The following is a 23,395-nucleotide window of genomic DNA, read 5'->3' on the forward strand; positions in this document are numbered from 1 at the left end:
TGCTTCAAAACTCACCAAATTTGACACACACGTCGGTATAGCACACATTCCCAACATATTAAGCACCCAATCCCCCAAAATGAAAATTGCGCTCTAGCGCCCCCTAGGAAAAAATTACAGACAAAACTGCATGTAACTTCTGTTCGGAATGTCATAGCGACATGAAACAAAAACTCCTATGTAGGTCTGACTTAGACCCAATTTTCATACACTCACTTCTTTCAGCAAAAATCTACAGGAAGTTGGCAAAAACCCCTTCAAAATACAATTTTCGCAAAAAATGCAATTTTTGCCTCTTTGCGCTGTAATTTGACCCCTTTAAAATGCTTCAAAAGTCACCAAACTTGGCGCACACATAAGGACTGGCAAAAATTGCGATCTAATGAAAAAATAATAATAAAATCAAAAAATGCGCTCTAGCGCCCCCTAGGAAAAAATTACAGACAAAACTGCATGTAACTTCTGTTCGGAATGTCATAGCGACATGAAACAAAAACTCCTATGTAGGTCGGACTTAGACCCAATTTTCATTCACTCACTTCTTTCAGCAAAAATCTACAGGAAGTTGGCAAAAACCCCTTCAAAATAAAATTTGTGCAAAAAATGCAATTTTTGCCTCTTTGAGCTGTAATTTGACCCCTTTTAAAATGCTTCAAAACTCAACAAACTTGGCACACACATCTGGACTGGCAAAAATTGCGATCTAATGAAAAAAAAAAAAAAAAAAATCAAAAAATGCGCTCTAGCGCCCCCTAGGAAAAAAAATACAGACAAAACTGCATGTAACTTCTGTTAGGAATGTCATAGCGACATGAAACAAAAACTCCTATGTAGGTCTGACTTAGACCCAATTTTCATACACTCACTTCTTTCAGCAAAAATCTATAGGAAGTTGGCAAAAACCCCTTCAAAATACAATTTTCGCAAAAAATGCAATTTTTGCCTCTTTGAGCTGTAATTTGACGCCTTTAAAAAGCTTCAAAAGTCACCAAACTTGGTGCACACATCAGGACTGGCAAAAATTGCGATCTAATGAAAAAAAAAAAAAAAAAAAATCAAAAAATGCGCTCTAGCGCCCCCTAGGAAAAAAATTACAAACAAAACTGCATGTAACTTCTGTTCGGAATGTCATAGAGACATGAAACAAAAACTCCTATGTGGGTCTGACTTAGACCCAATTTTCATACACTCACTTCTTTCAGCAAAAATCTACAGGAAGTTGGCAAAAACCCCTTCAAAATAAAATTTGTGCAAAAAATGCAATTTTTGCCTCTTTGAGCTGTAATTTGACCCCTTTTAAAATGCTTCAAAACTCAACAAACTTGGCACACACATCTGGACTGGCAAAAATTGCGATCTAATGAAAAAAAAAAAAAAAAAAATCAAAAAATGCGCTCTAGCGCCCCCTAGGAAAAAAAATACAGACAAAACTGCATGTAACTTCTGTTAGGAATGTCATAGCGACATGAAACAAAAACTCCTATGTAGGTCTGACTTAGACCCAATTTTCATACACTCACTTCTTTCAGCAAAAATCTATAGGAAGTTGGCAAAAACCCCTTCAAAATACAATTTTCGCAAAAAATGCAATTTTTGCCTCTTTGAGCTGTAATTTGACGCCTTTAAAAAGCTTCAAAAGTCACCAAACTTGGTGCACACATCAGGACTGGCAAAAATTGCGATCTAATGAAAAAAAAAAAAAAAAAAATCAAAAAATGCGCTCTAGCGCCCCCTAGGAAAAAAATTACAAACAAAACTGCATGTAACTTCTGTTCGGAATGTCATAGAGACATGAAACAAAAACTCCTATGTGGGTCTGACTTAGACCCAATTTTCATACACTCACTTCTTTCAGCAAAAATCTACAGGAAGTTGGCAAAAACCCCTTCAAAATAAAATTTGTGCAAAAAATGCAATTTTTGCCTCTTTGAGCTGTAATTTGACCCCTTTTAAAATGCTTCAAAACTCAACAAACTTGGCACACACATCAGGACTGGCAAAAATTGCGATCTAATGAAAAAAAAAAAAAAAAAAAATCAAAAAATGCGCTCTAGCGCCCCCTAGGAAAAAAATACAGACAAAACTGCATGTAACTTCTGTTAGGAATGTCATAGCGACATGAAACAAAAACTCCTATGTAGGTCTGACTTAGACCCAATTTTCATACACTCACTTCTTTCAGCAAAAATCTACAGGAAGTTGGCAAAAACCCCTTCAAAATACAATTTTCGCAAAAAATGCAATTTTTGCCTCTTTGCGCTGTAATTTGACCCCTTTAAAATGCTTCAAAAGTCACCAAACTTGGCGCACACATAAGGACTGGCAAAAATTGCGATCTAATGAAAAAAAAAAAAAAAATCAAAAAATGCGCTCTAGCGCCCCCTAGGAAAAAAATTACAAACAAAACTGCATGAAACTTCTGTTCGGAATGTCATAGCGACATGAAACAAAAACTCCTATGTAGGTCTGACTTAGACCCAATTTTCATACACTCACTTCTTTCAGCAAAAATCTACAGGAAGTTGGCAAAAACCCCTTCAAAATAAAATTTGTGCAAAAAATGCAATTTTTGCCTCTTTGCGCTGTAATTTGACCCCTTTTAAAATGCTTCAAAACTCAACAAACTTAGCACACACATCTGGACTGGCAAAAATTGCGATCTAATGAAAAAAAAAAAAAAAAAAAATCAAAAATTGCGCTCTAGCGCCCCCTAGGAAAAAATTACAGACAAAACTGCATGTAACTTCTGTTAGGAATGTCATAGCGACATGAAACAAAAACTCCTATGTAGGTCTGACTTAGACCCAATTTTCATACACTCACTTCTTTCAGCAAAAATCTACAGGAAGTTGGCAAAAACCCCTTTAAAATAAAATTTGTGCAAAAAATGCAATTTTTGCCTCTTTGCGCTGTAATTTGACCCCTTTAAAATGCTTCAAAACTCAACAAACTTAGCACACACATCTGGACTGGCAAAAATTGCGATCTAATGAAAAAAAAAAAAAAAAAAATCAAAAAATGCGCTCTAGCGCCCCCTAGGAAAAAATTACAGACAAAACTGCATGTAACTTCTGTTCGGAATGTCATAGCGACATGAAACAAAAACTCCTATGTAGGTCTGACTTAGACCCAATTTTCATACACTCACTTCTTTCAGCAAAAATCTACAGGAAGTTGGCAAAAACCCCTTCAAAATACAATTTTCGCAAAAAATGCCATTTTTGCCTCTTTGCGCTGTAATTTGACCCCTTTAAAATGCTTCAAAACTCAACAAACTTGGCACACACATCTGGACTGGCAAAAATTGCCATCTAATGAAAAAAACAAACCCCAAAACTCAAAATTGCGCTCTAGCGCTATTTTTGAATAAAACACTGAAAAAACTGCTCCTAGGAAGTAAACACAGACAAAACTGCTTGTAACTTCCGGTAAGAATGTCGGAGAGACATGAAACAAAAACCTCAATGTAGGTCTCGCTTAGACTTACATTTCATAGATTGACAACCCCCAACAAAAATCAACAGGAAGTTTGCAATTCCCCCTTCAAAACAAAAGTTTTGTAAAAAACAGTCACCTTTCTTCAAACATTATCTCCTCTGAGTGCGTTTGTTGTTTTGGCTTCAAACTCGCACAGGAGAGAGATTGAACCCTTCTGATTAAAAGTATAGAACAGAGTTTTGATAAGTTCTCAGGTTTTGATTTTACGTGCCTTCAAAGAACCCCTGTGCAAAGTCTCCTAAAAAATGCTATTTTTGCCTTTTTGAGCTGTAATTTGACCCCTTTAAAATGCTTCAAAACTCAACAAACTTGGCACACACATCAGGACTGGCAAAAATTGCGATCTAATGAAAAAAAAAAACCCCATAATCAAAAAATGCGCTCTAGCGCAATTTTTTAATAAAAACACAGAAAAAACTGCTCCTACGAAGAAAACAAAATTGCTTGTAACTTCCAGTAGGAATGCCGCAAAGACATGAAAAAAAAAACTTCTATGTAGGTCTCACTTAGACCTACATTTTAATAATTGCCAGCCTGCAAAAAAAATTTACAGGAAGTTGGCAATTACCTCTTCAAAATAAAAGTTTTGTGAAAACCCGTCACCTCTTTCCAAACGTAAACTCCTCCGAGTGCGTTTGTCGTTTCGGCTTCAAACTCGCACAGGAGAGACTTTGAACCTTTTGATTAATACTATCCAACAAAGTTTTGATTACTGCTCCGGTTTTGATTTTACGCGCCTTCAAAGAACCCCTGCGCAAAGTTTCCTAAAAAATGTCATTTTTGCCTCTTTGAGCTGTAATTTGACCCCCTTAAAATGCTTCAAAGTGCAAGTTAAAGCTCTACTATGCAAAGCGAAAGCCATTTATCAACAACATCCGGAAACGCTGATCTGTAATTTGACCCCCTTAACATGCTTCAAAACTCACCAAATTTTACTCGCACATCAGGACTGGCGAAAATTGCCATCTAATAAAAAACCAAACCCCAGAAGTCAAAATTGCTCTCCAGCGCCCCCTAGGAAAAAACCCAGACAAAACTGCTTGTAACTTCTGTTAGGAATGTCGTAGAGACATGAAACAAAGACCTCTATGTAGGTCTGCCTTAGACCAGGGCTTGGCGGCGGCCAAAGGCGGACCCGACCAACGCTGCTTGCAGCTTTAATTGACTATTATGATGTATTCTAGCATTTAACTTCTATTAAAGTCATGCTGACAACTTATTAGAGTTAAATGTGACAACACGACCAACTATGGAGTGAGTTCCAATAGCATTAATGATGACTTTGTTGACATGTTTTGCATCGGCAGATGTCTAAAGAGGTTTTCAATGAGGGGAGCCAGGTCCAGTCCACCTCCCAGGTCCAGTCCACCTCCCCGGTCCAATCCACCTCCCAGGCGCAGTCCACCTTGTCCCCGTCCCAGGTCCAGTCCAAGTCCCAGCCCGTTTCCAGCTCGTCCAGCGGCCCGTCCTCAGGCAGCCAGTCCTCGGGGACGCTGAGCAGCGTGGACACACTTCCTGTCACGCTGCCGTCCGTCCCCGAGGAGCCAGAGTGCCAACCCTGGGGCCGCCTGCTGCCCATGGACGGCGGCTTTCGTGCTCACGGCAAGTTCCACACCACCGCTGTTTGTCTTCTGGAATACTGATGTGGTTTTGTCTTCTGGAGTACTGACATGTTTTTGTCTTCTGGAGTACTGATGTGGTTTTGTCTTCTGGAGTACTGATGTGGTTTTGTCTTCTGGAGTACTGATGTGGTTTTGTCTTCTGGAGTACTGATGTGGTTTTGTCTTCTGGAGTACTGATGTGGTTTTGTCTTCTGGAGTACTGAGGTGGTTTTGTCTTCTGGAGTACTGACGTGTTTTTGTCTTCTGGAGTACTGATGTGGTTTTGTCTTCTTGAGTACTGATGTGGTTTTGTCTTCTTGAGTACTGATGTGGTTTTGTCTTCTGGAGTACTGATGTGTTTTTGTCTTCTTGAGTACTGATGTGGTTTTGTCTTCTTGAGTACTGATGTGGTTTTGTCTTCTTGAGTACTGATGTGGTTTTGTCTTCTTGAGTACTGACGTGGTTTTGTCTTCTGGAGTACTGATGTGTTTTTGTCTTCTGGAGTACTGATGTGGTTTTGTCTTCTGGAGTACTGATGTGGTTTTGTCTTCTGGAGTACTGATGTGGTTTTGTCTTCTGGAGTACTGATGTGTTTTTGTCTTCTGGAGTACTGATGTGGTTTTGTCTTCTGGAGTACTGATGTGGTTTTGTCTTCTGGAGTACTGACGTGTTTTTGTCTTCTGGAGTACTGATGTGGTTTTGTCTGACGTGTTTTTGTCTTCTGGAGTACTGATGTGGTTTTGTCTGACGTGTTTTTGTCTTCTGGAGTACTGATGTGTTTTTGTCTTCTGGAGTACTGATGTGGTTTTGTCTTCTTGAGTACTGATGTGTTTTTGTCTTCTGGAGTACTGATGTGTTTTTGTCTTCTTGAGTACTGATGTGGTTTTGTCTTCTTGAGTACTGATGTGTTTTTGTCTTCTGGAGTACTGATGTGTTTTTGTCTTCTGGAGTACTGATGTGGTTTTGTCTGACGTGTTTTTGTCTTCTGGAGTACTGATGTGTTTTTGTCTTCTTGAGTACTGATGTGGTTTTGTCTTCTTGAGTACTGATGTGTTTTTGTCTTCTGGAGTACTGATGTGTTTTTGTCTTCTGGAGTACTGATGTGGTTTTGTCTTCTGGAGTACTGATGTGTTTTTGTCTTCTGGAGTACTGACGTGGTTTTGTCTTCTTGAGTACTGATGTGGTTTTGTCTTCTTCAGTACTGATGTGGTTTTGTCTTCTGGAGTACTGATGTGGTTTTGTCTTCTTGAGTACTGATGTGTTTTTGTCTTCTTGAGTACTGATGTGGTTTTGTCTTCTGGAGTACTGATGTGGTTTTGTCTTCTTGAGTACTGATGTGGTTTTGTCTTCTGGAGTACTGATGTGGTTTTGTCTTCTTGAGTACTGATGTGGTTTTGTCTTCTGGAGTACTGATGTGGTTTTGTCTTCTTGAGTACTGATGTGTTTTTGTCTTCTTGAGTACTGATGTGGTTTTGTCTTCTGGAGTACTGATGTGGTTTTGTCTTCTGGAGTACTGATGTGTTTTTGTCTTCTGGAGTACTGAGGTGGTTTTGTCTTCTGGAGTACTGACGTGTTTTTGTCTTCTGGAGTACTGACGTGGTTTTGTCTTCTGGAGTACTGACGTGTTTTTGTCTTCTGGAGTACTGACGTGTTTTTGTCTTCTGGAGTACTGACGTGTTTTTGTCTTCTGGAGTACTGATGTGGTTTTGTCTTCTGGAGTACTGACGTGGTTTTGTCTTCTTGAGTACTGATGTGGTTTTGTCTTCTGGAGTACTGATGTGGTTTTGTCTTGTGGAGTACTGACGTGGTTTTGTCTTGTGGAGTACTGACGTGGTTTTGTCTTGTGGAGTACTGATGTGGTTTTGTCTTCTGGAGTACTGACGTGGTTTTGTCTTCTGGAGTACTCACATGGTTTTGTCTTCTGTAGTACTCACGTGGTTTTGTCTTCTGGAGTACTGACGTGGTTTTGTCTTCTGGAGTACTGACGTGGTTTTGTCTTGTGGAGTACTGATGTGGTTTTGTCTTCTGGAGTACTGACGTGGTTTTGTCTTCTGGATTACTGACGTGGTTTTGTCTTCTGGAGTACTGACGTGGTTTTGTCTTCTGGAGTACTGACGTGGTTTTGTCTTCTGGAGTACTGATGTGGTTTTGTCTTCTGTAGTACTGACATGTTTTTGTCTTGTGGAGTACTGATGTGGTTTTGTCTTCTGTAGTACTCACATGGTTTTGTCTTCTGTAGTACTCACGTGGTTTTGTCTTCTGGAGTACTGACGTGGTTTTGTCTTCTGGAGTACTGACGTGGTTTTGTCTTGTGGAGTACTGATGTGGTTTTGTCTTCTGGAGTACTGACGTGGTTTTGTCTTCTGGATTACTGACGTGGTTTTGTCTTCTGGAGTACTGATGTGGTTTTGTCTTCTGGAGTACTGACGTGTTTTTGTCTTCTTGAGTACTGATGTGGTTTTGTCGTCTGGAGTACTGATGTGGTTTTGTCTTCTGGAGTACTGATGTGGTTTTGTCTTCTTGAGTACTGATGTGGTTTTGTCTTCTGGAGTACTGATGTGGTTTTGTCTTCTTGAGTACTGATGTGTTTCTGTCTTTTGGAGTACTGACCTCTTTTTGTCTTCTGGAGTACTGACTAGGGGTGTAACGGTACATGTATTTGTATTGAACCGTTTCGCTACAGGGGGGTTCCGAACGAGTTTGTAAGCTAAAGTTTTAACAAGCTTCTTGCTTTTTGCCTCTGTCTCAGCACCCAGCATTGTCCCGCCCACACAACCATCTGATTGGTTACACACAAAGCCAATCAGCAGTGCGTATTCAGAACTCATGTAGTCAAAGCTTCAGATATTTGTTTAGCAGGTGAGCAGCGGACTCTCCCCAAATTATAAAAAACACTTCCCAGTCACAACTACTACTAACATCACTATGAGCCCGTTGTTGTTCTAGAAACTTAAACTGCAGCTCAGCTCGCTCGCAGTCCTGGCTTGAGGAGAAGGCCAATTAGCTTTTAGCGTAACGTTAGCTCATTTTGCTGTGTGTGTGTGTTAGGGGCAGCAAAGCCCTGTCTGTCTGTTATTTCATTGAACTCCATGGTGTTCAGGGATGAATAGTCTCTCCTATTGCAAGTATACTATTTTTCAGCTATAGTTACATGAATCATTAGTAATGTAGCAGCCTAGTTTTGAATGGCAGGGTCCCTGCTATCACATGTTGATAAAAATACAACATTTACATAATAAAAGTCAACTACAGGCTTCCCAAATGCTGTAATAAATTAAGCATGATGAGTTGACTTGAAACTGTTTAATGTTGCACTTTTTACATGTAGAAGAAAAGTTGTGTCATTTTATTTAATCTGTGCAACAACTTGAGGCAGTTTAATGTGGATTAACGTGGGCAGAATTATTATAGTGTTCCCAATGTTAAAAGGATCAAGCCATTGTTTACAAATTTGGTAAATAAATAACCCAAAAATGTATATTTTGTTGTTTTCTTACTGTACCGAAAATGAACCGAACAGTGACCTCTAAACCGAGGTACGTACCGAACCGAAATTTTTGTGTACCGTTACACCCCCTAATATTGGCATGTTTGTGTCTTCTCGAGTACTGACGTGTTTTTGTCTTCTGGAGTACTGACGTGGTTTTGTCTTCTGGAGTACTGACGTGGTTTTGTCTTCTGGAGTACTGACGTGGTTTTGTCTTCTGGAGTACTGACGTGGTTTTGTCTTCTGGAGTACTGATGTGGTTTTGTCTTCTGGAGTACTGATGTGGTTTTGTCTTCTGGAGTACTGATGTGGTTTTGTCTTCTGGAGTACTGATGTGGTTTTGTCCTTCCAGATTGCGTGGAGGACGAGTACTTGTTTGGACGTGACTCCAAATGTAATTATGTCCTGGATGATCCCGACCACAGAGGATCTTTACGATACCGAATTTACAGCAAGAAACATTTCAGGATTTACAGGGTAGCTCTTCTTCTTCTTCTTTTACTTCTTCTCCTTCACCTCCTCGTCCTCGTTCTTGTTCTTATTCTTATTATTCTTCTTATTATTCTTCATCTCCTTCTTGTTCTTCTACTTCTTGTTCTTCTTCTACTTATTTTCCTTATTCTCCTTCTTGTATTTCTTGTTGTCCTTGATCCTCTTCTTCTCCTTGTTCTTCTTCTACTTCTTGTACTTCTTCTTCTACTTATTCTCCTTCTTGTACTTCTCCTTCTACTTCTTATTCTTCTTGTTCTTCTTTGTCTCCTTCTTGTTCTTCTACTTGTACATTTTCTCCTTCTTGTTCTTCTTCTACTTCTTGTTCTTCTTCTACTCTTTCTTATTTTTGTATTTCTTGTTCCTCTTTTTCTCCTTCTTGTTCTTCTTCTTTTTCTACTTATTCTCCTTTTTGTACTTCTACTCCTTGTTCTTCTGCTTCTTCTCCTTATTTCTTCTACTTCTTGTTCTTCTTCTACTCTTTCTCCTTCTTGTACTTCTTGTTCCTCTTTTTCTCCTTCTTGTTCTTCTTCTACTTCTTCTTTTTCTACTTATTCTCCTTTTTGTACTTCTACTCCTTGTTCTTCTACTTCTTCTCCTTCTTGTTCTTCTTCTTGTTCTTCTACTTCTTGTACTTCTTGTTCTTCTTCTACTTATTCTCCTTCTTGTATTTCTTGTTCTCCTTGTTCCTCTTCTTCTCCTTCTTGTTCTTCTTCTACTTCTTGTACTTCTTCTACTTATTCTCCTTCTAGTACTTCTCCTTCTACTTGTTATTCTTCGTCTCCTTCTTGTTCTTCTACTTCTTGTACATTTTCTCCTTCTTGTTCTTCTTCTACTTCTTGTTCTTCTTCTACTCTTTCTTCTTTTGTGCTTCTTGTTCCTCTTTTTCTCCTTCTTGTTCTTCTTCTTTTTCTACTTATTCTCCTTTTTGTACTTCTACTCCTTGTTCTTCTACTTCTTCTCCTTCTTGTTCTTCTACTTCTTGTTCTTCTTCTACTCTTTCTCCTTCTTGTACTTCTTGTTCCTCTTTTTCTCTTTCTTGTTCTTCTTCTACTTCTTTTTTTCTACTTATTCTCCTTTTTGTACTTCTACTCCTTGTTCTTCTACTTCTTCTCCTTCTTGTTCTTCTTCTTGTTCTTCTACTTCTTGTACTTCTTGTTCTTCTTCTACTTATTTTCCTTCTTGTATTTCTTGTTCTCCTTGTTCCTCTTCTTCTCCTTCTTGTTCTTCTTCTACTTCTTGTACTTCTTCTACTTATTCTCCTTCTAGTACTTCTCCTTCTACTTGTTATTCTTCGTCTCCTTCTTGTTCTTCTACTTCTTGTACTTTTTCTCCTTCTTGTTCTTCTTCTAATTCTTGTTCTTCTACTCTTTCTTCTTTTTGTACTTCTTGTTCCTCTTTTTCTCCTTCTTGTTCTTCTTCTTTTTCTACTTATTCTCCTTTTTGTACTTCTACTCCTTGTTCTTCTGCTTCTTCTCCTTATTTCTTCTACTTCTTGTTCTTCTTCTACTCTTTCTCCTTCTTGTACTTCTTGTTCCTCTTTTTCTCCTTCTTGTTCTTCTTCTACTTCTTCTTTTTCTACTTATTCTCCTTTTTGTACTTCTACTCCTTGTTCTTCTACTTCTTCTCCTTCTTGTTCTTCTTCTTGTTCTTCTACTTCTTGTACTTCTTGTTCTTCTTCTACTTATTCTCCTTCTTGTATTTCTTGTTCTCCTTGTTCCTCTTCTTCTCCTTCTTGTTCTTCTTCTACTTCTTGTACTTCTTCTACTTATTCTCCTTCTAGTACTTCTCCTTCTACTTCTTATTCTTCTTGTTATTCTTCGTCTCCTTCTTGTTCTTCTACTTCTTGTACTTTTTCTCCTTCTTGTTCTTCTTCTACTTCTTGTTCTTCTACTCTTTCTTTTTCTTGTACTTCTTGTTTCTCTTTTTATCCTTCTTGTTCTTCTTCTTTTTCTATTTATTCTCCTTTGTACTTCTACTCCTTGTTCTTCTACTTCTTCTCCTTCTTGTTCTTCTACTTGTTCTTCTTCTACTCTTTCTCATTCTTGTACTTCTTGTTCCTCTTTTTCTCCTTCTTGTTGTTCTTCTACTTCTTCTTTTTCTACTTATTCTCCTTTTTGTACTTCTACTCCTTGTTTTTCTACTTCATCTCCTTCTTGTTCTTCTTCTTGTTCTTCTACTTCTTGTACTTCTTCTACTTCTTGTTCTTCTACTTCCTGTACTTCTCTTTCCTGTTCTTCTCCTTCTTGTTCTTCTACTTCTTGTACTTCTTCTTCTTCTTCTTGTTGAAGAAGTAGTTCTCCTGCTCCTCGTCAGCTGTAGCCTCCATGTTGTGTGACAGGAGGAGAGCGAGGTGTTCATCCAGGACCTCAGTAACAACGGCACCTTCGTGGACGGGATCAAAGTGGGGAAGAACAAGAAGCTCCGCTGGTCAACAACGCCGTCCTGGCGCTGTCCGAGCAACGCAACAAAGGTAAAGATGGCCGCCGGCGACAAAGAACGGCGTGACGATGCCTGTTTCTCTCTCTCTCTCTCTCGCCCGTGTCAGTGTTCGTCTTCATCGACCTGATGTCGGACGAGGACGGCGCTCTGCCTGACGGGCTCCGGGACAAGTACCTGCTGACTCGGCGGATAGGGACGTGAGTTTGGCCAACTCACTTCCTGTGATGGCCGCCGCGCTCACGCTTTGTCTTTTTAGAGGAGTTTGTGGCGAGGTGCGGCTCGCCTTCCAGAGGTCCACCTGCAAGAAGTTTGCAGTCAAGATCATCAACAAGAAGAACTTCCAGTCTGAAGGGGTGTGTCTCATTGGCCCCGCCTCCAAGTCATCCTTTGCCCTTGTCCGACCCCGCCTCCTTTCACCTTTGCCCTTGTCTAACCCCGCCTCCTTTCACCTTTGCCTTTGTCTGACCCCGCCTCCTTTCACCTTTCCCCCTGTCTGACCCCGCCTCCTTTCACCTTTGCCCTCGTCCGACCCCGCCTCCTTTCACATTTGCCCGTGTCCGACCCCGCCTCCTTTCACCTTTCCCCCTGTCCGACCCCACCTCCTTTCACCTTTGCCCTTGTCCTACCCCGCCTCCTTTCACCTTTTCCCTTGTCCGACCCCGCCTTTCACCTTTGCCCCTGTCCGACCCCGCCTCCTTTCACCTTTGCCCATGTCTGACCCCGCCTCCTTTCACCTTTCCCCTTGTCCGACCCCGCCTCCTTTCACCTTTGCCCTCGTCCAACCCCGCCTCCTTTCACCTTTCCCCCTGTCTGACCCCGCCTCCTTTCACCTTTCCCCCTGTCCGACCCCACCTCCTTTCACCTTTGCCCTTGTCCTACCCCGCCTCCTTTCACCTTTTCCCTTGTCCGACCCCGCCTTTCACCTTTCCCACTGTCTGACCCCGCCTCCTTTCACCTTTGCCCATGTCTGACCCCGCCTCCTTTCACCTTTCCCCTTGTCCGACCCCGCCTCCTTTCACCTTTGCCCTCGTCCAACCCCGCCTCCTTTCACCTTTCCCCCTGTCTGACCCCGCCTCCTTTCACCTTTCCCCCTGTCCGACCCCACCTCCTTTCACCTTTGCCCTTGTCCTACCCCGCCTCCTTTCACCTTTTCCCTTGTCCGACCCCGCCTTTCACCTTTCCCACTGTCCGACCCCGCCTCCTTTCACCTTTGCCCTCGTCCAACCCCGCCTCCTTTCACCTTTCCCCTTGTCCGACCCCGCCTCCTTTCACCTTTCCCCTTGTCCGACCCCGCCTCCTTTCACCTTTGCCCTCGTCCAACCCCGCCTCCTTTCACCTTTCCCCCTGTCTGACCCCGCCTCCTTTCACCTTTCCCCCTGTCCGACCCCACCTCCTTTCACCTTTGCCCTTGTCCTACCCCGCCTCCTTTCACCTTTTCCCTTGTCCGACCCCGCCTTTCACCTTTCCCACTGTCTGACCCCGCCTCCTTTCACCTTTGCCCATGTCTGACCCCGCCTCCTTTCACCTTTGCCCATGTCTGACCCCGCCTCCTTTCACCTTTGCTCCTGTCCTACCCCGCATCCTTTCACCTTTGCCTTTGTCTGACCCCGCCTCCTTTCACCTTTCCTCCTGTCCGACCCCGCCTCCTTTCACCTTTGCCCTCGTCCAACCCCGCCTCCTTTCACCTTTCCCCCTGTCTGACCCCGCCTCCTTTCACCTTTTCCCTTGTCCGACCCCGCCTCCTTTCACCTTTGCCCATGTCCGACCCCGCCTCCTTTCACTTTTGCCCTCGTCCGACCCCGCCTCCTTTCACCTTTGCCTTTGTCCTACCCCGCCACCTTTGCCTTTGTCTGACCCCGCCTCCTTTCACCTTTCCCCCTGTCTGACCCCGCCTCCTTTCACCTTTGCCCTTGTCCTACCCCGCCACCTTTGCCTTTGTCCGACCCCGCCTCCTTTCACCTTTCCCCCGGTCCGACCCCGCCTCCTTTCACCTTTCCCCCTGTCTGACCCCGCCTTTCACCTTTTCCCTTGTCCGACCCCGCCTCCTTTCACCTTTCCCCCTGTCCGACCCCGCCTCCTTTCACCTTTCCCCCTGTCTGATCCCGCCTTTCACCTTTTCCCTTGTCCGACCCCGCCTCCTTTCACCTTAGCCCTTGTCTAACCCCGCCTCCTTTGACTTTTGCCCTTGTCCGACCCCGCCTCCTTTCACCTTTGCCCTTGTCCGACCCCGCCTCCTTTCACCTTTGCCCTTGTCCTACCCCGCCTCCTTTCACCTTAGCCCTTGTCTAACTCCGCCTCCTTTCACCTTTGCCCATGTCCGACCCCGCCTCCTTTCACATTTGCCTTTGTCTGACCCCGCCTTTTTCACCTTTCCCCCTGTCCTACCCCGCCTCCTTTCACCTTAGCCCTTGTCTAACCCCGCCTCCTTTGACTTTTGCCCTTGTCCGACCCCGCCTCCTTTCACCTTTGCCCTTGTCCGACCCCGCCTCCTTTCACCTTTGCCCTTGTCCTACCCCGCCTCCTTTCACCTTAGCCCTTGTCTAACTCCGCCTCCTTTCACCTTTGCCCATGTCCGACCCCGCCTCCTTTCACATTTGCCTTTGTCTGACCCCGCCTTTTTCACCTTTCCCCCTGTCCTACCCCGCCTCCTTTCACCTTAGCCCTTGTCTAACCCCGCCTCCTTTGACTTTTGCCCTTGTCCGACCCCGCCTCCTTTCACCTTTGCCCTTGTCCGACCCCGCCTCCTTTCACCTTTGCCCTTGTCCTACCCCGCCTCCTTTCACCTTAGCCCTTGTCTAACTCCGCCTCCTTTCACCTTTGCCCATGTCCGACCCCGCCTCCTTTCACATTTGCCTTTGTCTGACCCCGCCTTTTTCACCTTTCCCCCTGTCCTACCCCGCCTCCTTTCACCTTAGCCCTTGTCTAACCCCGCCTCCTTTGACTTTTGCCCTTGTCCGACCCCGCCTCCTTTCACCTTTGCCCTTGTCCGACCCCGCCTCCTTTCACCTTTGCCCTTGTCCTACCCCGCCTCCTTTCACCTTAGCCCTTGTCTAACTCCGCCTCCTTTCACCTTTCCCCCTGTCCTACCCCGCCTCCTTTCACCTTAGCCCTTGTCTAACCCCGCCTCCTTTGACTTTTGCCCTTGTCCGACCCCGCCTCCTTTCACCTTTGCCCTTGTCCTACCCCGCCTCCTTTCACCTTAGCCCTTGTCTAACTCCGCCTCCTTTCACCTTTGCCCATGTCCGACCCCGCCTCCTTTCACATTTGCCTTTGTCTGACCCCGCCTTTTTCACCTTTCCCCCTGTCCTACCCCGCCTCCTTTCACCTTAGCCCTTGTCTAACCCCGCCTCCTTTGACTTTTGCCCTTGTCCGACCCCGCCTCCTTTCACCTTTGCCCTTGTCCTACCCCGCCTCCTTTCACCTTAGCCCTTATCTAACTCCGCCTCCTTTCACCTTTGCCCATGTCCGACCCTGCCTCCTTTCACATTTGCCTTTGTCTGACCCCGCCTTTTTCACCTTTCCCCTGTCTTACCCCGCCTCCTTTCACCTTAGCCCTTGTCTAACCCCGCCTCCTTTGACTTTTGCCCATGTCCGACCCCGCCTCCTTTCACCTTTGCCCTTGTCCTACCCCGCCTCCTTTCACCTTTGCCTTTGTCCGACCCCGCCTCCTTTCACCTTTCCCCCTGTCCGACCCCGCCTCCTTTCACCTTTGCCCTCGTCCAACCACACCTCCTTTCACCTTTGCCCTCGTCCGACCCCGCCTCCTTTCACCTTTCCCCCTGTCTGACCCCGCCTCCTTTCACCTTTGCCCCTGTCCGACCACAGACGGCGACACGTAACGCTCAGACAGAGATCGAGATCCTTCAACGCGTCGACCACGTGAGTTTGTCTTCAAAGTGACGCGTCAACACAAAAGCTGTGACTCCGCCCCCTTGCTTCCTCGCAGCCCTGCCTCATCAAGACGCAGGACTTCTACCAGACGGACGACAGCTTCTTCATCGTCCTGGAGCTGTGTGTGTGTGTGTGTGTGTGTGTGTGTGTGTGTGTGGGTGTGTGTGTGTGTGTGTGTGTGTGTGTGTGTGTGCGTCACCTTTGACCCCGACACTGCGTCATGTGACAGGATGGAGGGGGGGGAGCTGTTCCAGAGGGTCAAAGTTCAGCAGCGCCTCAGTGAGCCGGTGGCCAAGCTCTACTTCTACCAGATGTTGCAGGCGGTGCAGGTGAGTGTGTCGCCATGGTAACGCCCCTCCCCCCTCACCTGTGTGTGTGTGTTCAGTACCTGCACAGTAACGGGATCATACACCGCGACCTGAAACCGGAGAACATCCTCTTGTCCTCGCAAGACGACGACTGCCTCATCAAGGTGATCTCTCCTCGTCCCCGCCCACTTCCGTCGTTAACGCCGTGTGACTCCGCCCCCCTCGCCAGGTGACCGACTTCAACCAGTCCCGGATCCTGGAGGAGGCGGTGCTGATGCGGACGCTGTGCGGGACGCCGTCCTATTTGGCGCCCGAAGTCTTCACGCACGGCGCCACCACGGGGTACAACCTGGCGGTGGACGCGTGGAGCCTCGGCGTGCTGCTCTTTGTCTGGTAGGCTTGGCCACGCCCACTTTGGAACTTGTGTGTGAATTGCAATGGTGCTGTGTGGAAAGTGTGTGCACGCTCTCACCCCCCTCCCAACTGAACCTACCCCCCCACCTTGTATTAATTACTCCTTACGTGCTTCGTATGAATGTGCTCTCACCCCCCTCCCAACTGAACATACCCCCCACCTTGTATTAATTACTCCTTACATACTTCGTATGAATGTGCTCTCACCCCCCTCCCAACTGAACCTACCCCCTCACCTTGTATTAATTGCTCCTTACATACTTTGCATGAATGTGCTCTCACCCCCCTCCCAACTGAACATACCCCCCACCTTAAATTAATTACTCCTTACATGCTTTGTATGAATGTGCTCTCACCCCCCTCCCAACTGAACATACCCCCCCACCTTGTATTAATTACTCCTTACATACTTTGCATGAATGGGCTTACCCCCCCACCTTGTATTAATTACTCCTTACATACTTAGTATGAATGTGCTCTCACCCCCCTCCCAACTGAACCTACCCCCCCACCTTGTATTAATTACTCCTTACATGCTTTGTATGAATGTGCTCTCACCCCCCTCCCAACTGAACCTACCCCCCCACCTTGTATTAATTACTTCTTACATACTTTGTATGAATGTGCTCTCACCCCCCTCCCAACTGAACCTACCCCCCCACCTTGTATTAATTACTCCTTACATACTTTGTATGAATGTGCTCTCACCCCCCTCCCAACTGAACCTACCCCCCCACCTTGTATTAATTACTCCTTACATACTTTGTATGAATGTGCTCTCACCCCCCTCCCAACTGAACCTACCCCCCCACCTTGTATTAATTACTCCTTACATACTTTGTAAGAATGTGCTCTCACCCCCCTCCCAACTGAACCTACCCCCCACCTTGTATTAATTACTCCTTACATACTTTGTATGAATGTGCTCTCACCCCCCTCCCAACTGAACCTACCCCCCCACCTTGTATTAATTACTCCTTACATACTTTGTATGAATGTGCTCTCACCCCCCTCCCAACTGAACCTACCCCCCCACCTTGTATTAATTACTCCTTAAATACTTTGCATGAATGTGCTCTCGCCCCCCTCCCAACTGAACCTACCCCCCCACCTTGTATTAATTACTCCTTACATACTTTGTATGAATGTGCTCTCACCCCCCTCCCAACTGAACATACCCCCCACCTTGTATTAATTACTCCTTACATACTTTGTATGAATGTGCTCTCACCCCCCTCCCAACTGAACATACCCCCCACCTTGTATTAATTACTCCTTACATACTTTGTATGAATGCGCTCTCACCCCCCTCCCAACTGAACCTATCCCCCCACCTTAAATTAATTACTCCTTACATGCTTTGCATGAATGTGCTCTCGCCCCCCTCCCAACTGAACCTACCCCCCCACCTTGTATTAATTACTCCTTACATACTTTGTATGAATGTGCTCTCACCCCCCTCCCAACTGAACCTACCCCCCACCTTGTATTAATTACTCCTTACATACTTTGTATGAATGTGCTCTCACCCCCCTCCCAACTGAACATACCCCCCACCTTGTATTAATTACTCCTTACATACTTTGTATGAATGCGCTCTCACCCCCCTCCCAACTGAACCTACCCCCCCACCTTGTATTAATTACTCCTTACATACTTTGTATGAATGTGCTCTCACCCCCCTCCCAACTGAGCCTACCCCCCCACCTTGTAATAATTACTGTGTGTGTGTGTGTGTGTGTGTGTGTGTGTGTGTGTGTGTGTGTGTGTTGGCAGTCTGGGCGGGTACCCCCCCTTTCACGACAACTTTGGTCCACAGTCCGTCACGGAGCAGATCATCCGAGGAGAATTCACCATGGTGACGTCCAAGTGGAAACACGTGTCGGACCAAGGTCACCTCACCTTCGCCACCGCTTCAGGTCAAAGATTAAAGTGTGTGTGTGTGTGTGTGTGTGTGTGTGTTTTGCAGCCAAAGACGTGGTCAGGAAGCTGCTGGTTGTTGACCCCACAAAGAGGATGAGCATCGAGGAAGCTCTGCAGCACACCTGGCTACAGGTGCTTGTCTTTACCGTCGTCATGGCGATGTCCCGCGACAAAATAACGCTAAACACAACAAAAATGATAGAATATGCAACTTTGTAAGTACAATTTTGAATGCAGAAATGACCTGAATGCTAACAGTTAGAATGCGGTCAAGTGACTGAAGTGTTCAACACTAAAATTGGATTAAAAAAGTTAGCATGTTATCATTAGCATGCTGACTTTTACATTCTAGCATGCTAACAGTTAGCATGTGTCAAGCACCATGTTATGGGACTATGAAGCATATGCATGTAAATTAGCTTTAAAAACAAGTTAGCATGCTAACAGTTAGCATGTGTCAAGCACCAAGTTATGGGACTATGAAGCATGTGCATGTAAATTACCTTTAAAAACAAGTTAGCATGCTAACAGTTAGCGTGTGTCAAGCACCAAGTTATGGGACTATGAAGCATATGCATGTAAATTAGCTTTAAAAACAAGTTAGCATGCTAACAGTTAGCATGTGTCAAGCACCAAGTTATGTGACTTTGAAGCATATGCATGTAAATTAGCTTTAAAAACAAGTTAGCATGCTAACAGCGTGTGTCAAGCACCAAGTTATGGGACTATGAAGCATATGCATGTAAATTAGCTTTAAAAACAAGTTAGCATGCTAACAGTTAGCGTGTGTCAAGCACCAAGTTATGGGACTATGAAGCATGTGCATGTAAATTAGCTTTAAAAACAAGTTAGCATGCTAACAGTTAGCATGTGTCAAGCACCAAGTTATGTGACTATGAAGCATGTGCATGTAAATTAGCTTTAAAAACAAGTTAGCATGCTAACAGTTAGCATGTGTCAAGCACCAAGTTATGTGACTATGAAGCATATGCATGTAAATTAGCTTTAAAAACAAGTTAGCATGCTAACAGTTAGCATGTGTCAAGCACCAAGTTATGGGACTATGAAGCATGTGCATGTAAATTAGCTTTAAAAACAAGTTAGCATGCTAACAGTTAGCATGTGTCAAGCACCAAGTTATGTGACTATGAAGCATGTGCATGTAAATTAGCTTTAAAAACAAGTTAGCATGCTAACAGTTAGCATGTGTCAAGCACCAAGTTATGGGACTATGAAGCATGTGCATGTAAATTAGCTTTAAAAACAAGTTAGCATGCTAACAGCGTGTGTCAAGCACCAAGTTATGGGACTATGAAGCATATGCATGTAAATTAGCTTTAAAAACAAGTTAGCATGCTAACAGTTAGCGTGTGTCAAGCACCAAGTTATGTGACTATGAAGCATATGCATGTAAATTAGCTTTAAAAACAAGTTAGCATGCTAACAGTTAGCGTGTGTCAAGCACCAAGTTATGGGACTATGAAGCATGTGCATGTAAATTAGCTTTAAAAACAAGTTAGCATGCTAACAGTTAGCATGTGTCAAGCACCAAGTTATGTGACTATGAAGCATGTGCATGTAAATTAGCTTTAAAAACAAGTTAGCATGCTAACAGTTAGCATGTGTCAAGCACCAAGTTATGTGACTATGAAGCATATGCATGTAAATTAGCTTTAAAAACAAGTTAGCATGCTAACAGTTAGCGTGTGTCAAGCACCAAGTTATGGGACTATGAAGCATGTGCATGTAAATTACCTTTAAAAACAAGTTAGCATGCTAACAGTTAGCGTGTGTCAAGCACCAAGTTATGGGACTATGAAGCATATGCATGTAAATTAGCTTTAAAAACAAGTTAGCATGCTAACAGTTAGCGTGTGTCAAGCACCAAGTTATGTGACTATGAAGCATGTGCATGTAAATTAGCTTTAAAAACAAGTTAGCATGCTAACAGTTAGCATGCTAACAGTTAGCGTGTGTCAAGCACCAAGTTATGTGACTATGAAGCATATGCATGTAAATTAGCTTTAAAAACATGTTAGCATGCTAACAGTTAGCATGTGTCAAGCACCACTTTATGTGATTATGAAGCATATGCATGTAAATTAGCTTTAAAAACATGTTAGCATGCTAACAGCATGTGTCAAGCACCACTTTATGTGACTATGAAGCATATGCATGTAAATTAGCTTTAAAAACAAGTTAGCATGCTAACAGTTAGCGTGTGTCAAGCACCAAGTTATGTGACTATGAAGCATATGCATGTAAATTAGCTTTAAAAACAAGTTAGCATGCTAACAGTTAGCGTGTGTCAAGCACCAAGTTATGTGACTATGAAGCATATGCATGTAAATTAGCTTTAAAAACAAGTTAGGATGCTAACAGTTAGCGTGTGTCAAGCACCAAGTTATGGGACTATGAAGCATATGCATGTAAATTAGCTTTAAAAACATGTTAGCATGCTAACAGCATGTGTCAAGCACCACTTTATGTGCCTGCGAGGTGTTCAGATGCAAAATTGGCTAAAAGAAGTTATTGTTCGGCTGGAAAATTGGCAAAAGAAAAATTTTGCACGCTAATGTTAGCATGCTAGAAGTTAGCATGGGTCAAGTGCAATGACGTAAGACTCTGAGGTGTTAGGCTGGGAATTTGGCTAAAACAGTTAGTCCTTCGCATGCTAACAGTTAGCATTTGTGTCAAGTACCAAGTTATCACTTAGAAGAGTCCGGATGTAAAATTGACTAAAAAAAAATGTTAGCATATCATTGTTGGCATCTTAGCATGTTAATGTGAGTGTGTTATGTTATGGGTCTGAGGCATTGGGCTGTAAAATATACAAAAAATGTTTTGCATGCTATGATGCTAACATTAGCAAGTGCCAAATGATATGACTGAGGTTTTCGGCTGTAAAATTGGTCTAAAACATTTAGCATGTTAGAATGCTAACCGTTAGCATGTGTCAAATACCAAGTTATGATGCACTCAGCTGCGAAATTGGCTAAAAAATGTTAGCACATTAATGTTGGCATCTTAGCATGCTAACACGAGTGTGCTATGTTATGAGTCTGAGATGTTGGGCTGTAAAATATACACACAAAAAAAGTAGCATGCTATAATGCTAACATTAGCATGTGTCAAGTGCCAAATCGTTTGCCTGTAAAATTGGCCTTAAAGATTTAGTATGTTAGAATGCTAACTGTTAGCATTTGTCAAGTACCATGTTATGTGCCTGCGCAAAATTGGCAAAAAAAAAGTTATTGTTCAGCTGGAAAATTAGCAAAAAAAAAAATTAGCACGCTAATGTTAGCATGCTAGAAGTTAGCATGGGTCAAGTGCAATGTCGTAAGACTCTGAGGTGCTAGGCTGGGAATTTGGCTAAAACAGTTAGCATTTGTGTCAAGTACCAAGTTGTCACTTTGAAGAGTCCGGATGTAAAATTGGCTAAAAAAATAAAATGTTAGCATATTATTGTTGGCATCTTAGCATATTAATGTGAGCGTGTTATGTTATGGGTCTGAGGCGTTGGGCTGTAAAATATACAAAAAAATGTTTTGCATGCTATAATGCTAATATTAGCAGGTGCCAAATGATATGACTGAGGTTTTCGGCTGTAAAATTGGTCTAAAACATTTAGCATGTTAGAATGCTAACTGTTAGCATGTGTGAAATACCAAGTTATGATGCGAAATTGGCTAAAAAATGTTAGCACATTAATGTTGGCATCTAGCATGCTAACACGAGTGTGCTATGTTATGAGTCTGAGACGTTGGGCTGTAAAATGTACACACAAAAAAAATAGCACGCTATAATGCTAACATTAGCATGTGTCAAGTGCCAAATCGTTTGCATGTAAAATTGGCCTTAAAGATTTAGCATGTTAGAATGCTAACTGTTAGCATTTGTCAAGCACCACTTTATGTGCCTGCGGGGTGTTTGGATGCAAAATTGGCAAAAAAAAAAAGTTATTGTTCGGCTGGAAAATTGGCAAAAAAAAAAATTAGCGCGCTAATGTTAGCATGCTAGAAGTTAGCATGGGTCAAGTGCAATGTCATAAGACTCTGAGGTGCTAGGCTGGGAATTTGGCTAAAACAGTTAGTCCTTCGCATGCTAACAGTTAGCATTTGTGTCAAGTACTAAGTTGTCACTTTGAAGAGTCCGGCTGTAAAATATACAAAAAAATGTTTTGCATGCTATAATGCTAACATTAGCAAGTGCCAAATGATATGACTGAGGTTTTCGGCTGTAAAATTGGTCTAAAACATTTAGCATGTTAGAATGCTAACCGTTAGCATGTGTCGAATACCAAGTTATGATGCGAAATTGGCTAAAAAATGTTAGCACATTAATGTTGGCATCTTAGTATGCTAACACGAGTGTGCTATGTTATGAGTCTTAAACGTTGGGCTGTAAAATATACACACAAAAAAAATAGCATGCTATAATGCTAACATTAGCATGTTTCAAGTGCCAAATCGTTTGCCTGTAAAATTGGCCTTAAAGATTTAGCATGTTAGAATGCTAACTGTTAGCATGTGTCAAGTACCATGTTAAATAGGCCTGAGGTCTCAGCTGCGAAATTGGCAAAATAAGTTAGCATGCTATTGTTGCTAATGCTTTCTAAGGCCGAGCCAATCAGTGGCCACGATACTGAATGTCTTGTTTTGGTCTAGTGGCTAATGCTAATGCTAATGTAGCATTGCTATTTTGATGCTGAAAATGCTTCAAAACTAAAAATTTTGTTAGCTATAACTAAGCCAACATGTTGTGTTTATATTGATGACTTGTGTGTGTGTGTGTGTGTGTGTGTGTGTGTGTGTGTGTGTGTGTGTGTGTGTGTGTGTGTGTGTGTGTGCGTGTGTGCAGGACCCGACCATGTTGGCGAAGGCGCACGCGCTCATGTACCCGCCTTCTCCCCCTGACGTCGCCGTGGTAACCACTCATGTCCTTCTATTGGCGTGCACACTGTGACCAATCAGACGTGTCCTCACTCACGCAGGGGGCGGAGCCAGCCTCTTCGCGGAAGAGGAGACGAGAGGGAGAGGAGGGCGGGCGCCCGGCCAAACAGGCCCCGCCCACCGACCAGCCGTGACCTCAAACATTTCTTAATAAAGACTTTTATTTTTTCATTGCGTTTGACGAGCCGCTTGTCTGTCCGCATCTGGTCGTCGTGGCAACGTGGGGAGGCGGCTCACAGCTTGGCCCGGCGGCGGTCTCTGACGGCGTACAGGACGGCGTGCGCCTCGTGGAAGGCGTGGCCCAGCGCCGACTGGACCCGGGTCATCCAGCGCCGCAGCTGAGGACGTCCCTGCAAGACGTCTCTGCCGCCACCTACGGGCTGCACGCGC

At 43.8% G+C, this 23,395-nt stretch overlaps 2 protein-coding genes across 2 annotated transcripts in view; one reads left to right on the forward strand and one right to left on the reverse strand.

Annotated features, from left to right (window-relative positions):
* LOC133548715 (serine/threonine-protein kinase Chk2-like) overlaps positions 1 to 23,176 on the forward strand; it is a 23,725-nt gene extending 549 nt beyond the window's left edge. Inside the window, 15 exon segments of the mRNA XM_061893691.1 lie at positions 4,806 to 5,100; positions 8,939 to 9,063; positions 11,417 to 11,498; positions 11,501 to 11,548; positions 11,624 to 11,714; positions 11,774 to 11,870; positions 15,343 to 15,396; positions 15,464 to 15,528; positions 15,638 to 15,737; positions 15,794 to 15,880; positions 15,946 to 16,109; positions 17,907 to 18,022; positions 18,100 to 18,185; positions 22,914 to 22,979; positions 23,047 to 23,176. Of these exon segments, the coding sequence (XP_061749675.1) occupies positions 4,806 to 5,100; positions 8,939 to 9,063; positions 11,417 to 11,498; positions 11,501 to 11,548; positions 11,624 to 11,714; positions 11,774 to 11,870; positions 15,343 to 15,396; positions 15,464 to 15,528; positions 15,638 to 15,737; positions 15,794 to 15,880; positions 15,946 to 16,109; positions 17,907 to 18,022; positions 18,100 to 18,185; positions 22,914 to 22,979; positions 23,047 to 23,139 (1,569 nt within the window). The 3' untranslated portion in view covers positions 23,140 to 23,176.
* The window catches only part of gstt2 (glutathione S-transferase theta 2), a 142,109-nt gene continuing 141,862 nt past the window's right edge, over positions 23,149 to 23,395 (reverse strand). Inside the window, exon 5 of the mRNA XM_061893722.1 lies at positions 23,149 to 23,385. Coding sequence (XP_061749706.1) covers positions 23,239 to 23,385 — 147 coding nt within the window. The 3' untranslated portion in view covers positions 23,149 to 23,238. The remainder of the gene's footprint in view (positions 23,386 to 23,395) is intronic.

The sequence above is a fragment of the Nerophis ophidion genome, linkage group LG01, assembly GCF_033978795.1.
Source record: "Nerophis ophidion isolate RoL-2023_Sa linkage group LG01, RoL_Noph_v1.0, whole genome shotgun sequence".
Classification (NCBI taxonomy): domain Eukaryota; kingdom Metazoa; phylum Chordata; class Actinopteri; order Syngnathiformes; family Syngnathidae; genus Nerophis; species Nerophis ophidion.